This window comes from Perissodus microlepis, chromosome 7 (assembly GCF_051167445.1).
Source record: "Perissodus microlepis isolate ML-2025 ecotype Zambia chromosome 7, ASM5116744v1, whole genome shotgun sequence".
Lineage (NCBI taxonomy): Eukaryota > Metazoa > Chordata > Actinopteri > Cichliformes > Cichlidae > Perissodus > Perissodus microlepis.
The window spans coordinates 23,551,183-23,566,474 of record NC_140467.1 but is presented as its reverse complement, the minus strand read 5'-3'; the positions used below and the strand labels follow the sequence as shown (position 1 = coordinate 23,566,474).

At 39.4% G+C, this 15,292-nt stretch overlaps 1 protein-coding gene across 2 annotated transcripts in view; it reads left to right on the top strand.

The window, feature by feature from the left end:
- Window positions 1-14,370, top strand: part of asz1 (ankyrin repeat, SAM and basic leucine zipper domain containing 1) — a 35,213-nt gene extending 20,843 nt beyond the window's left edge. For both annotated transcript variants that reach the window (XM_084934268.1, XM_084934267.1), the window contains exons 8-13: window positions 3,446-3,518; window positions 4,050-4,106; window positions 5,788-5,900; window positions 9,893-9,998; window positions 10,255-10,368; window positions 13,315-14,370. In XM_084934268.1, the coding sequence (XP_084790394.1) occupies window positions 3,446-3,518; window positions 4,050-4,106; window positions 5,788-5,900; window positions 9,893-9,998; window positions 10,255-10,368; window positions 13,315-13,488 (637 nt within the window). In that variant the 3' untranslated portion in view covers window positions 13,489-14,370. The remainder of the gene's footprint in view (window positions 1-3,445; window positions 3,519-4,049; window positions 4,107-5,787; window positions 5,901-9,892; window positions 9,999-10,254; window positions 10,369-13,314) is intronic.
- Window positions 14,371-15,292: the final 922 nt, after the last annotated feature.

Here is a 15,292-nt window from a genome sequence, read left to right as displayed (position 1 = left end):
ATCAATATGGTAGTATTATTTTAACTTGTTTGTCTTCTTTTTTTGTTGTTGTTTAATTCCTGTCCGTGAAAACTTGTGGTTGTACAGGGCTGTGAGTTTACAACAGGTAAAAACAATATGTGTTCAGACTTGATTGTCAGTGCTTGAGTGACGATGGACTCTGTTCATACAACTCCTCTTTACACCAATTATCTCTTGTCATTACAAAACTCTATTCCAGTCGTCACTGTAGCTTAATGGCCCCTGTTGGATTCTTAGTGAACCAGTGTCTGTGTGGCAGGTGTTGTTGAACCATTGTCGAACCAGACATAAACAATAATAAACCTTCTGCATGAATGTTTAGTCCATTCAGGCACTGCTGGGCAATTATCATCAGCCAGAAATGTAATTTTAGACCACGTCTGGCACTGTGAATTAGAGGCTGTAAACATTTTAGCTGCCTTTCTCTCTTGTCGGCTACAAAGACGTTAAAACCATGTTACACATTAAACATGTTATGAACATCATGAGAAGAGAAGCTAATTTCTGAAGCGCGTCATGCCAGCAGTCAGACTGGAACTGCGGGTACTCTGTGGTTACTCTAATGTGTGCGTACTCCTTGTTGCTCTTTTGATCCTGAAAGTAGAAAATGATGTCTTTACCCCTTTGACCTCCACGTCAAATGCTGATTTAGAAAGAATGAAAATGTAAAAAATGCAGATCGATCCTCAAAAGCACTTCAGGAGTTTCAGCTTTTTAGCATTGTTGTTTTCTTCTTCTTCTTTTAATCAACAGTAGAGTAGTCAGAAAATCTAATACGTTTTGACTCCCATCCTGTCCCAACAAGTACCGCACTTGGTAGGGATTCTCTGGTAATGAATTTTTTTATGCTGTTAAATGGGAGCAAAAAATCTAAAAAATGTCACTACCTTTCAAAAACCTTCTGAAAATGAATCACTACTTAAAGTGCTAGTAGAATTTAAACAAAAAATGTGCAAATAGTTCAGATAGTTCCATAAGTTTGAGTAAAGCTAGAAATTAAATCAAAAAGCTTTTTTTTTCCAGTCCAAAATAACGAGTTTCCAAAGTTTACAGATGATCGTTCATGGATTCACGACTGCAGTGGATGTGCTCTGGAGTGAGGCTTGCTCTTATCTTTGAAATGATGTTCTCAGCTGCTGATAACCATGGTGAAGATGCTCTCTTCCATGACTTCAGCAATTTGAGAGGTGCATAAGCCTCTTTTCAGGACAAACTCATCTATACACCTTTGTTTAATGCAGGACAAAACAGAAATAGAAAAGACTGCTACTAATTAAAAGTTTGTTTAGATACATATTTTGACTGCCTGGCCAAAAAAAAAAGTCACCACCTGGATTTAACTAAGCAAATAGGTACAAGCCTCCTGTTGGACAATTACTGCATGGGCGATTATCTTTCAGCTGGCAACAAGTTATTTATCCCCAAGTGGTGCAATGAGTTGCTTCTCATTTCATAAACAACCATGTCGAAAGACACATCTCGGGGTCGTGGAAGAGATGTTAGTGTGTTTGAGAGGGGTCGAATCATTGCTATGCTTCAAGCAGAGAAAACATTTAAGGAGATTGCAGAAACTACTAAAATTGGGTAGAGAACTGTCCAGCGCATTATTAAAAAGTGAAAGGATAGTGGGGACCCATCGTCTTCGAGGAAGAAATGTGGCCGGAACAAAATCCTGAATGATTGTGATCGGCGATGAAGTCAAATCGAAGAAAAACAACAGTAGAATTCAGGGCTATGTTTACTAGTGCAAGTAAAAGCATTTCCACACACACAATGCGAAGGGAACTCTAGTGATTGGGACTGAACAGCTGTGTAGAAACCAGTAATCAGTGAGGCAAACTGGGAAAAAAGGCTTCAATTTGCTATGGAGCAATGGGAGGTGGTCATGTGGTCTGAGTCCAGATTTACCCTGTTCTAGCGTGATGGGCGCATCAGGGTAAGAAGAGAGGCAGATGAAGTGATGCACCCATAATGCCGAGTGCCTAGTATACAAGCCTGTGGGGGCAGTACTATGATCTGGGGTTGCTGGAGTTGGTCAGGTCTAGGTTCAGCAACAGTTCAGCAACCTGACTATACTGAATAACCAGGTTATTTCACCAATGGGTTTTTTCTTCCCTGATGGCACAGGCATATTCCAAGATGACAATGCCAGGATTCATTGGCTCAAATTGTGAAAGAGTGGTTCTGGGAGCATGAGACATCATTTTCACACATGGATTGGCCACCACAGAGTCCAGACCTTAACCCCATTGAGAATCTTTGGGATGCGCTGGAGGAAGCTTTGCGCAGCATCAATGCAAGCTCTTGGTGACAAATTAATGCAACACTGGGTGAAAGTAAATCTTGTGACATTGTAGAAGCTTATTGAAACAATGCCACAGAGAATGCTTGCCGTAATCAAAGCTAAAGGTGGTCCAATGAAATATTAGAGTATGTGACCTTTGGGTTTTTTTGGTCAGGCAGTATATTTATTATTGTTTCTCAGATGGTCAATGCCAATTAATCTGTTTTAATTGACTTTAAAAAGAAAAAAAAGAAAAAGAAAAATTCCCTTGTGGGCAGTTTATCCTTCATGCCCCAGTCTGGGAGCTTGAGAGGTGCTGTCTCGACAGTGTAGGTGATACTGCCCCGATAGCTTCCTGTGGTGTATTGCAATTACAAAAACACATTTAAGTAGTTTTAGTATATGACACGTTGACAATAAAATACAGCGTCGATGAATTTTTATAATCTTATGCCATCGAGTCGTTGCAGCCCTCATGTAGACAGGGAGTTCTTCTGGAACTTTAGCATAAATGCTATAGAAAAACAAGTACACTTATAAGCACAGGAAAACTTAGACACAGCACAAAATATAGTGCAAATTCACCAGAATCACAGTGCTACCACATACAACCTAAAAATATTATTTTTAAAAAATCTGATACCAAAGATATAGTGTGTTTTATTTTTGTAATTAAAAAGTGTCCCTCACTAAGCTAACTGGTCATTGCTGTTGTGAAATCAGTTCTTTCTCATAGACTAAATATTTGCAGTAGCTAACGTTATACATATGCTTTACAATATATCTGGTAACTTGGGCACCATCTTAACATTTCATTGTGTCCGGTCAACAGAGTACAATGTTAACATAAAAAAAACTGTCTGCTAACATTACGCCAGCGATTTAAAATTAGTTTTTAATAAAGAAGTTTATATGTTTAAGGACATTTTTTCTATGGTATCAGATTGAGGATGGCATCTTAGATTCAACAGTAAAGTGTGAAGTTTATTAAAAATCTATTAAAAGCTATGAATATTTGGTTGAGAAAGTTGTTTCTGTTGTAAACTGGACAGTGCAGAAGTGTTTAGTTGACTAGTTGTCCACACCCTTAGCCACATGGGTTAATATTGTGTAATAACTCCCCTGTTCTCCCCTGTTCAGTGTAAGCAAGCTTGATGACCTGGAGCTCCTCCTGCATGGCCTTAACCTGGGCTACCTCACTGACATTATGACTGTAAGTACTCTAGTGCACCTGCAATAGGATATGTCTGTATGTTGGTGTGTTTTTCTCTGATCAAAAATGCATATTTTGAATGCATAGTACTTTTTTTTAAATATGAAAGATTTCTCTTATCTCAAAAATTCTAGGATATTGAGCAGATATGGTGTGTTACTGGACACAGTGTGATATATTATTGATGTAATAGGTGAGCTACAATGAAATGAGCACAGCTGCCTTATTGACACAGATATGTCTAGGCTTGTGTCTTGTAGGAATGTGTCTTGTAGTTTACATATTTTACTTGGTTACTAAATAATAGATGTAATGTGCTGGATTAGCGTGGCCTGAATTAAACTCGGGGTGAGCTTTGTTTTTAGGCCCTATCTGATTTATGTGGACCAGCTTTGACAGCTGCAGGTGGCTTTCTGTTACTGTATGGAAAAGTGTTATGCAGGTACATCTGCTTCAGGTTGTGAAGTTTTGATTTGGTAAATGTTGAGTGATCTTTTCTGTTTTTGGCTTTCCACATACACACATGCACAGGAAAATGATATCACCTGGAGTTACCTGTTGACCATGGAGGAGGACGACCTTAAGAAGGTAGAGGATGTCTGTAACATCTGTGTGTCTGTCAGCTCTCTTTTCTGGCTGCCAGATTTGATGATGACCGAGAAAGAGAGAGGAGTAGCTGCTGATGTCACCCTTTAAGAAGAGATTAAACGGATACGTACTACACTTACTTCTGCAGTATGGGAGTGAAATCAAAAATGTGTAAAAGGTGAATGTATGCAAAATGTTTGCATACATTGTATATAATTCACAGTAAATTAGAGGCAATCAACTGATCAAATTATATGGAAGCATGATTAAACTTCAGAAAAGTTTACTTTATATAGCATCGCTCAAGCACCGGGTGTTCAAAGTGCGTCACAAAGAAAAATAAATAAATAAAACTAAAAGAGAGAATACGGGAAAATGATAGAAAATATAATATTAATTCTATGGTGTAGCTACATTAGTTAAAAGCAGTTCTGAGTAATACTGTTTTGAAACTTCTTTTTAAACAATAGCTTCGGTTGGAGAAGATCTCACTTTAGTGGTATGAATGGAACGGTTCTTATATAGAGCTTTTCTACTTTACCTGAGCACTGAAAGTGCTTTATACAACTACTCGCCCCGTTCACACAAGCACTTTCTTTGCTTTTTCTATCCAAGTGCTTTCTAACATTCACACACACATATAGAGAGCAACTTGGGGTTGATATCTTGCCCAGGGATATTTGGCATGCAGACCGAGGCAGCAAGGGATCAATCCACCAGATTTCTAATTAGTAGACCTGTTCTACCCCCTGAGCTACAGGGGTCCAAGGTTCTTCATACTGTATAATTACCGTATTTTTCGGACAATAAGGCGCACTGTTGATTTTTGAGAAAATTAAAGGATTTTAAGTGCGCCTTATAGTGCGGAAAATACGGTATACTATACTATATTGTATGAATGGGGTCTATAAGGCACATTGATGATTTAGAGGAAGAAACTGCATTTGCATTACATTTTTGGTGAAGAAATTCATAAAGTCATTGCTAATTAAGTGAATACTTGGTTTAACAGAGGTCTGGCTCTCTGTCAGTCTGGCTTCAATGTGGAAATGAAACCTGGGGTTGTTCCTGTTTTATTTAATCAGTGATAAATAGTAAGGTCTCCTAGCTTTACAGATGGCATTTTTTTGTAATAGAGTAACAACCTATTTTTTCAGACTACATGAAGATCTTCTAAATGAGTGGAATGCCATTTCCTCTTCAGTTTGTATGTTGTCTGCTTTATGATGTGCATTTGTATGTTATACAAGGAAGTCCAGCATGTGTGATATGTTGCATTCTTCTTTTGAGGTTTTGAGGTTGTATGTAGTGAGGGTGTAAGAATTGTTCCTCTGACTCATCAGATTTTCTGTGTATTTACTAGTGTATTATGATCTACAGCAGGGGTGGGGAACTCCAGGTCTCAAGGGCCGGTGTCCTGCGGGTTATAGATATCACCCTGGGTCATCACACCTGAATCACATGATTAGTTCGTTACCGAGCCTCTGGACAACTTCAGGACATGTTGAGGAGGTAATTTAGCCATTTGAATCAGCTGTGTTGGATCAAAGACACATCTAAAACCTGCAGGACACCGGCCATTGAGGTCTGGAGCTCCCCACCCCGATCTACAACATCAAATGCTGCGCTAAGACAAAACCAGTGTAATCACTGTCAGTCAGACTGTCAGTCTGTTTTCCAGATTGGTGTCACAGACCCAGAGGACCTGAAGAAGGTGCTGACTGCTGTGCAACAGATGCACCTGGACAAAGTGGACCTGGAAACAATCAGGCAACTGGGACCTGCCGACAGTGGGTAAGGTTACAGATCTTAACATATATAGTCTTAAGTTTACCCTGAAGCCTTCCTTGGTGCCAAGATGTTGTTTTTTGTTTTTTATTTTATTTATCAATTTATTTACTTTTTGCTCTTTAAAAACAAAAATAGTTAGCATTTTATTACTGTATTGTTCTCAACAGTGTATTCAACACCAGAACCAGGCAGTGTTTTGACTGAGTCGTCAAAGTGTGAACTAAAAATGAGAGCCTTCAGTTTTCTGGCCCCTCTACTGTGGAACCAGCTCCCAGTTTGGATTTGAGAGACAGACACACTCTGTACTTTTAAAATGATGCCTAATAGTTTTCTGTTTCTCAAAGCTTGTAGTTAGGGCTTGATCTGGTGACCCTGAACCATTCCTTAGCTACAATGCAGTAGGCTGACAGTGCCGGCGGTTTTATTCCGTGATGCATTGAGCTTTTCTTCTTCACTTCTTCACTATTTTCTGTGTGTTTACATCACTCCTTTGTTTTTGCCTCCTTCATCTATGGCAAAGAGAGACCTTTTGTCCTGTCTCTCTTTGTTCTCCCCTCCCCCCACAACCAGTTGCAGTTGCTGCCCCTCGTTGAACCAGGTTCTGTCCAAGGTTCCTGTTAAAAGGGAGTTTTTCCTTCCCACTGTCATCAAGTGCTTGCTCACAGAGTTTTGTTTCAAATATTTTAAGGTGTTTACATTAAATAAAAGTATGTTTAGGTGACTGGTGCTGGGAATAGATACTATATAAATGAAATTGATTTAAATGGAACTGAACTCAATTTGTTAGAGGTTTTCTTGTGAATATTTTTCAGGATGGAGGTCTTCAAATTAGAATGAAAATTAATTGAATCAGGGCTTTCTTCGGTGCATAAAAATCATTGTAGAATTTGGTGTCAGAAAACTTGTCAATCCTGAAAGAATTTGAAAACCTCAGTCTGCCAAGAATATTTGATAAGGAGCAAGTAAAAAAAACATTCACAAACACTCTGCATGAAGACAGAAACAAAGTTGACAGTAGTAGCAAAATTTTAAACACTTGTCAGCCCCACACCTTAAACCCTCCCCCACATTCAGCCCACTTCCATCTTTTTGTGATGCTCCATTTGTCCTCCTCCACTGGAAGTCGTCCATCAACCCTATAAGCATCTCACTGTCCTGGCTCTATCTCCCTCCCCCTTATCTCCATAGCCGTGCCCAAGCTGGGACTTAATGGTTTAAGCGGAGCTGTAATGATTTGTTAGGTGAAGGCGATGGGTGGTTGCAATGAACAGAGCGTCAGAGGCCAGACAGTCATCACACCGCACCCCATCACTTAATGAATCCTCTGCTAAACAGGACTCATTTTCTTTGCCTTTCTCACCTGCAGGATGAGAGACACCCCAGTCAGTCGGTTAATAACTGGGATGAAAATCTTTATCAGGGCTAGAACTCTGCAAAAGCTCCTTCAGGATCTAAACACTGAAAAAAAAGTTGGATACATAGTTGGCAGCAGTGGTAAAATGCTTGGAAAGGACTATTAGTTTACTTCAGTATTTGTTCCTATACACCATAGGTTACAATCTTACAGATGTTTTCTTGCCAAGTGGATGCATTTATCACATTTCTGGGTCTCGAGAGTTTTTGTTCACATGTACAGATTCTGTTTTCAGCAGAATCTAGCTAAGTAGTTGTAACAAGTCTGAAATGGGGGGAAAGAGGTCTTTATGTCTTTTATCCTGAATATGTGGTGTAGCTGTTAAGCCATAAAAGGGTTAAGTGCCTACAAAAGGTTTGGAAGGAGTTGCTACTCCAAGTGGTAGACTTAAAGTATCTTGGGGTTTTGTTTGCAAGTCAGGGGATAAGAAGCTCAGTCATACAATCTTTTTCGTTTGCAGTTTTTGAATTTGTCACAGATTGGTATCCTTTGCTTAATAATGCTCAACTATGATTAACATTTTCTTTCATTATTTATTGACCTGTAGGGACATGTTTCAGTTCCAAAAATCAAATCATAATCCTTGAAAAGTTTAATAATATGTTTTAAGGGTTGTAGTTTATTTTGGAGACAAATATATTTAAAAGTACCCCAATGTTTTGGCATGACAATGGGTGATTGAAGACCTGCTGGGCCAGGTGGCTTGCACTACATAAGCCACCTCCACCTCCAAACAAAAAATTGTAAAGCCCAGACTGTTCAAATGTAAGCAAGTAAAGTAAAGCACCAGGTATGTTGTTTTTCAGGATTATTGTACTGTCCTGAAGTTGTAAACCTAGCTTATGTTTCATTATTCATTTGTTAGCATCTTAATATAACCTTAAAAATAATTGACTTTGATGATATATAAGAATTGACTTTTAAAATGATGGTAAACATTACCTATGGCAAAGTAAAAGCCTTGTAAGGAAGGATTGCATTGCTGTTCTACTGGAGGTTAAACAATAAACATAAAACAATATAAAAATAATAATTGCAGGTCTAAATCTGCCTGAATATGTTTTTAGTGTGAGAGAAAGCTGGTCCATGTCTCAGTGGTAAAGCTGTGTTTTTGTTCAACTGCTTGAATCAAAGCTGAGTCTGCACTTTGATTATGATATTGTAGTGGTATATGAAATTCTAAAAATAGTTTCACTGGCCAAACAGCGTATCACTCCACTCCCAGCAGCTACCACTGAGCAAGGCATTTGCTGGGTTTGGTTTGAAAAAGACAGGGGAGCTTAATGGTTTCCCAGCCCTCCCAAAAATCCCCAGATAAATAATTTTCAGTGGCTCTCATGCATCCTCTGTCAGCACTCAAACATAATGTCTGTTATGCCTTCAACGACCTGCCCACCCAGGCCCATCATCACTCTCTTCCCCCTAGATAAACTAACAGGAGGAAGAAGGGAGGAGAGGGTGCAGCACAGGCTGACTGACAGTGTTTACTCGCCCCTGTGACAGAGTGTGAGGAGGGCCGGAGTGGCTGGCTGCCCAGTCCCCTCAACGAGGGAAATGTACCATTAAGATAAGAGCTATCAATATTCCACAGGTCCAGAGGATGGGAATAGAGAGGGACGGCGTTTGATTAATCTAAATAACTAGTCATTTAAGGTGCATGTTTTCAGAGAGGGATGACAGCATTGGGTTAGTGCGAGGAGGAGGTGCGAACAAGGCTTGGCCACCTGCTCGGTTTGCTGTAGCGTGTTAAGGTTATCGCCAAGAAAATGCATGGAGCTCGTTAATGCAAAGCTTCATCCAAACTACCAATTAGTCTGCACTATCATAGCTGAGCATCTTCAGCTAATTCTGCCTTGCTTTTTTCATGTGGACCTTCCTTTCAGCTTTAGTTTTTAGACAAGTAAACCACTTGACCTTATTTTTAAATATCAGAGAGAGTTATTCATCTGTCTAAAGATTAAGTAGGATTGGTTTTCAGGTTATTAAGTAACCAACCAGCTGGTTTGTATAGGACCTTGTTTTTTTGTTTTTTGTTGTTTGTTTGTTTGTTTTTTTTAAAGGAAGGTTTGTTTACAGTCAAATCTAGGACCAACTTTTTTGATAAATGTCTTGATAAGTGGTATAATATTTTATGACTAATAATATTTGCCATACAGTTAAAATGCATTAACCTCCTAGGACATGGTGTCCACATAAATGGACATCACATTTTGGGTTGTCTAGACCAAAATACTAAATTTTTCTCTCAAGGCCTGATATCCACTTATGAGGACATTATACTGCCACTGTTCTGTCGAAATTTAAAACAAATGTCCTCATATGTGGATCTTATTAATCTCAGAAACAAAAATCAGGTTTAAAAAAAATTAGGTAATTCTTTGGCTTTACATTCATCAGGTCCCAATCAGCCCAAATAGCAAAGAGAAATTAAAAATGCATGCCATGAAAGAGTTTGGGTCTTAGGAGGTTAAACAGAATAACATGAAAGATATGTACCCTATGAATGAAAAGATTGATTTTTTAATTAAAAATTTTGTGATCATTTTATCAGGCCTTTCTCATAAGTTCCACATGTTTGCAGGAGTGAGGAGCTGCAAAACTTCCTCATAAGTATCAGTCAGCAGTGCTGCTACCTGACAGAGACCATTCAAGACGTCTTAAATCGATTCCCTCGCCAACCCGCTCAGGTGCAGCTCATACCCTCTTTACCTGTCCAGTTATTAGGATTTTACCAACCAAGAGATAAACAACTATGTGGCCAAATTCTGTGTCTATTAAAAATTTCATAAATAAAATGTATAACAGATCTAATGGAAAATGTGTTTTCCAGCTAAAAGTTTTCAATTCACTATTTTTTTGCACATGACTTCCTTTTATCTCGTCTTTCGTCCCACTACATTTGTGAAATAAAAATCATCACCATCTCTCTCTGCCTCTGAGAAGTTGGTTTTCTCCCTGGACCCAAAGAAGGAGGCTCAGACCATCTGCAACCAGCTAGTGGTCCAGACAAAAGATCTCCAAAAGGAAGTCACCTGCCTCCGCAATCTGCTTTGCCAGGTTGACACACACACACACACGCATGTACATTTTGACATTATTTATCTTATAAATCACTGAAATGATAAAAATTAAAAAAAATCTATACACAGTATATTTGTTTTTGAGTAGTAATTTTGGCCTCTACACAGCTGTAACAACATTGGAGAAAAAAATTGTTGTATTATATGGTTGTATTATTGTGGAGTACTACAATATATTACAATACAAAGTGGCTGTTGTTGTGGTTTGGTGCTATGTAAATACAATAAAATGACATTTGTTGTTGATTGTAACAGTAAATACAAAATGTGTCAATGCACTGGTAACAAGATAAAAGTATGAATAAGAGTAAAATCTGTCAGACCTGACACTAATACTGATATATATGTGATTACATTAAAAGCACATCCAAGTCAATTTAAATTGCTTTCATACAGTGCTCACTGTTACTCTTCGCACTACTGAGGATTAAAAGCAGCTTGGAAAAGCCATAGTTACATGTTGTGTTATATGTATTCTTGCGAGCTCGAACAGGTATGTACAGGAGTGTTTACATATGTGCACCTGACTCTATGTGCGTGTGTGTGCGTGTTTGCATTTGTATTCCAAGAGGAGAGAGTTGTTCCTGACAGAGCAGAATCCTCACAGCCCATAAGTCAGAGCTGCTGTGACATCGACCTGTCAGCATGCAGACGATGAGGTGGAGGGAAGGCAAGGGTGGGGGCAGAGGGAAGCAAGGAAAGGATTCGGGTTGGCGGGGTGAGGGAGTTTAAAAAGGGAGAAAAGAGCACACTGTAGAGGTGTGGGCATGTTGTAAGAAAAGGAGGTGGGATAGTAGTAGGTGCAGAACTGGCTTACTAAAAGGTGCCAGTATACCCCACTTAAAAGCTTTAGCAAGTTTTACAGTGGCAGGAGGAAGGCTTCATTTCTCGACAATTTATTTTGCACCTAGAAGCATTGTGTTGCAATTCAGACCTTGAGGCCTGTGAAGTTAAGTACACTCATGTCAAACTCCAGCCATTTACACATTGCCTGCATATCAGTTTAGAGTCTTATTATATTTGGGACCCTGTAATTTAGTTGTGGTCTTCAGAGCGACATGATTCAGTGTGCATGCTAAACTAGACAGGCACAGCTACACTGTATTTGGTAGCAGAAATTTAACGTTGATGCTGAAGGTAGAGGGAGGTGTAGGCTTTTATGGTGAGAAAGGAGAGGCCTGTGTATCTTGCTATGAGACAATCTCAAATATTTTGCATTGCATTTTAAAACACATAGCAACAGAGATATGGAAACATGTGCGTGGAACCTTTAGAAAACTACTGAACTGAAAAGAGGTATGAAGCTACATTTTAAAAAAATATTTCTGTGTGCCAAATCTCATAGTGATGGAAAGTTTGATCATAGCAGAGAAACTGATGAGTTAGGCTTTTTGAAATACAACAAAAGTAATTTGAAATTTGCTTTTTTTTGTTTGTTTGTTTGTTTGTTTGTTTTTATATGTATCAAATGTTACACCAGAACATACTACACTAGACTTTATGCCACATGTAAAATACATGATCACAAAGACACTGCATAAGATTCCTTGGGCCACTCACCCTGTTGGCTGAGCCTTAGCCCGTGGGCCCTGGTGGATGCAGCCAAAGAGGAGACATGGGCTGGCTAATGTGGGCCCACCACTCACAGGAAGAAGCCTAGGGGTTGGTACCATAGGGGTTACAGAAGTACTGTAGGGGCCTTGCCATCAGAGAGGGGACATAAAAGCCTGAGCTAGTTTGTGAGATTGAGAAATACTGGCTACAGATGGGCTAAGCTTAGTGCACAGTTGGGGTCTGTAACCAGTCTCCTGGAGAGGGGCTGGACTCATCCAAGTGTGACTTGGAGGAACGTGACTTGGGAGAACAGTGCCTGATCTGAACCCAAGCGATTTTTGTTATTGGACTTATGTGCAAACACCCTTTAAAACATAAATGTATTTGAAAGTGCACATAGCAACAGGACACTCGACCGCAGGTCCACGGTCAGTTTTGAAAATTTATCATCAGATCTGTAGCTGTACGTTCTGGAAACTCAGGAGAAGAGAGGAGGTCAGGTGGCAGAAGAGGATGTTGGACAGTGAGTGTGCATTGGGCGTGTCTGGTAAAGGCCCTGGTCCATGAGATCTTTAATTCCCACCTCTAGCAGAAGTTGGACAGCATTCAGAGGTCATTTTTTCTGAAAATCATGTTAATCGTGATAGTTTGAAATCATTTATCAAACTGTATTTTTTAAAAAGAAAAGTACAAAAATTAAAATTACCATAACATAAACTTTAGTGTTGTAACATTACCACAAACAGACTGTGCTCGTCTGTTTAAAGAAAAGTAATTATGATGTAAATGAGTGGAAAAAACGGCCTCCTGTTAGAATACCATCCTCTGTCACTTACCAGAAGCATTTCCTTCTTGGTCAAACCACAGGTTCCTAAGTCATAATTTCTGGTATTAAACAGAATTTAAGCCCTTTGTATCCTCCAACCTTCTCACATGACTGGGATTTAGTGTGACAGTGTCACCCTGTAGCTTGAAAAATCAGAGGCAGCATAATTTCTCTGTGACTTGACTTTAACTGATGAATCCCTGAGGATTTGGCACAGGAAGTTTTAGTGACTCAGGTCTGAGTCATGCTGTGGTGGTGAGATGGGACCAGACATGCTCTCACTCACATATCGAGCTGGTCTCAATTTGATTCCCACCCAACAGTGACTGAGCAGCTGTTTCCCACCCATTCAAGCCTTCCACTGGTCTGACTAGTGCAACTGCTATAATCCGGACTGGATTAGATTAAACTGACCTGTGACCCTTGTACTTCCTGCATTAGTTCAGATTGGCCTTACCTCAGGGTCTGATGTGTGTTTTTATGTTTACATTCGTATTTATGTGCGTGTCCCATGTTAATCTGACTTTGTTGTCCTCTCTTTAGATGGAAGAATTCAAAGATTCCTGTCAGCCGCCTCAGCCTGGTTTCCATAACAACAGGAGGATGTGGTCTCTGACCACCAGATTTGCTCTGAGCACTCTCGGAGTCACCTTCCTTGTACTGCTCTACAAAGCTTCCAGTGGCAAGGTTTCCCTACAGTGCAGGGATACTTTTTGATCGCCTCACAGATTTGTGAGGTCTTTTGTGTTTGTTGACTGTAGCTAAAAAGTTGGATAAGTATTGTGTTTATATGTGTTACGGGTGTTTGACAGGCATTCAGTTTTAATTTTGCTGCAGTGTTTTTTTTCCCAGTTTGTTTTGACTTGTCACTGAGTTTAATTCTTATTCTTTTTAAGTTATTTTATATTTTAATGGTTTGAACAATTAAAGTTTTTCTTTTGAGAGTACGTTTCTTGTATGCTCGATTTAAGGTTGAAATCGGGATGCTTTCTATATTGGCGCCTGCCAGATGTTGAGTATAGAGTCTTGGCCATCGCCATCAGTGTTTTGAAACTAAAGACAAGCAAGTGGTGTATCTGATTGAGAAACCAAGGACACTGCACTTTCAACTTGTGGTGACATGCATGTCTATTTGTTTTCCATTTTCCACTAAATGTGACAAACTTAAAGTGACAGACTGAGACCATAAATTCATCAGGAAAGTGTTTGTTGAAGTTACAAGTTTTTGGGGTAGTGGGTTCATTTTTTTCACAGGGCTTCTTTTTGCCCCCTGCTGATCATCTTAAAGACTACGGGTGTAAGGCTTTGCAAAGTCGCTGTCCTTAGACCGACTGCTTGATCCTTTGTAATATACAGTCTATAAGAAAACCTAGAGGCATGTGGAAATGTGAAGCCTGCTCTCCCAAATATACAGAAGGATGCAATGCCAAGTTTCTCCGAGTAGTTTATTAGAGGTTTTTTTTGTTGCACTGGGTTATTTTGTAAGAGGAAATCATCACATTTATAGGAGCCATAGGTGAATTTTCTAACAATAGAAGGGGGCAGAGTGCTTTTTCTTCTTGCTGGTAGCTAAACTGAGTCTGGCAAACAAACCATAGGTGTGAAAGTGATATCAGTTTTCTCCTTAAATCGCAGAAAGAAATCCAATCTGTATTTCAAAAATGATTCAAGTGGATTCCTGTGATGTTAATGGCCAGATTTAGCTTTTGCTGGTTGAATATTTTCAAATATCCAGCTGATACGTTTAAAAATCACAAACTCTAAAAAGTCCTTATTGTCTGATTTTGTGCCATTTCCTTTTCAGTGTTCACAAACCTTATTGTGCGCAAGTATTATCAAAAATACCTTTGTCCGTAAAACATGCAATGAAACTGTGACCTTAATACGATTTGGTAAGGAACTGAACAAATTACTCCCATAAAATTGGATTTATATCACAGGCTTATTACAACTACCGCTGCTGCAAAAATAAAGTCGTGTTCAAAGTCCTGATGAGAGCAGTGAGAACGCTCTAAATCTTGTTGTTTTATGGGTTTCTTCCACGGGGATCATGGGAACAATCCAATTTGCCCATTAATCTCATCTGGTCAAAGTCTCCAGACCTCCAGATACACCCCGGGCTAGATCAAAGATGGAGGAAACGCTGTGTGACAGTGGTACAGACTTCACCGGGACACATCAAAAAGACTGACATGGATAATCCAATTGAAATGGACACATCACCTTTAGGTGCTGCTCTGGGAGAATCGGTGCCCAGTTTTTTCCTCCTTTTTTAGGCCATCATTCCTGAGTTATTAGAGTGATAGTTTGTATAAGGCTGTAAAAATAGCAGTGCGTCATGCGCGAGGAATCTGAGATATTATTCACCTGTGTGGGATATGGCTATGGCAATGGGCGCTCAACATAAACAAAACACTAGTTTGATTTATTTTCTTAAAGGGTCTTTATGCTTATCAATTACACCGCTACACCATATGCCAGAGTTTTTCTCTGTTGAGCTCTACGGAGTCCTGTGAGAAAA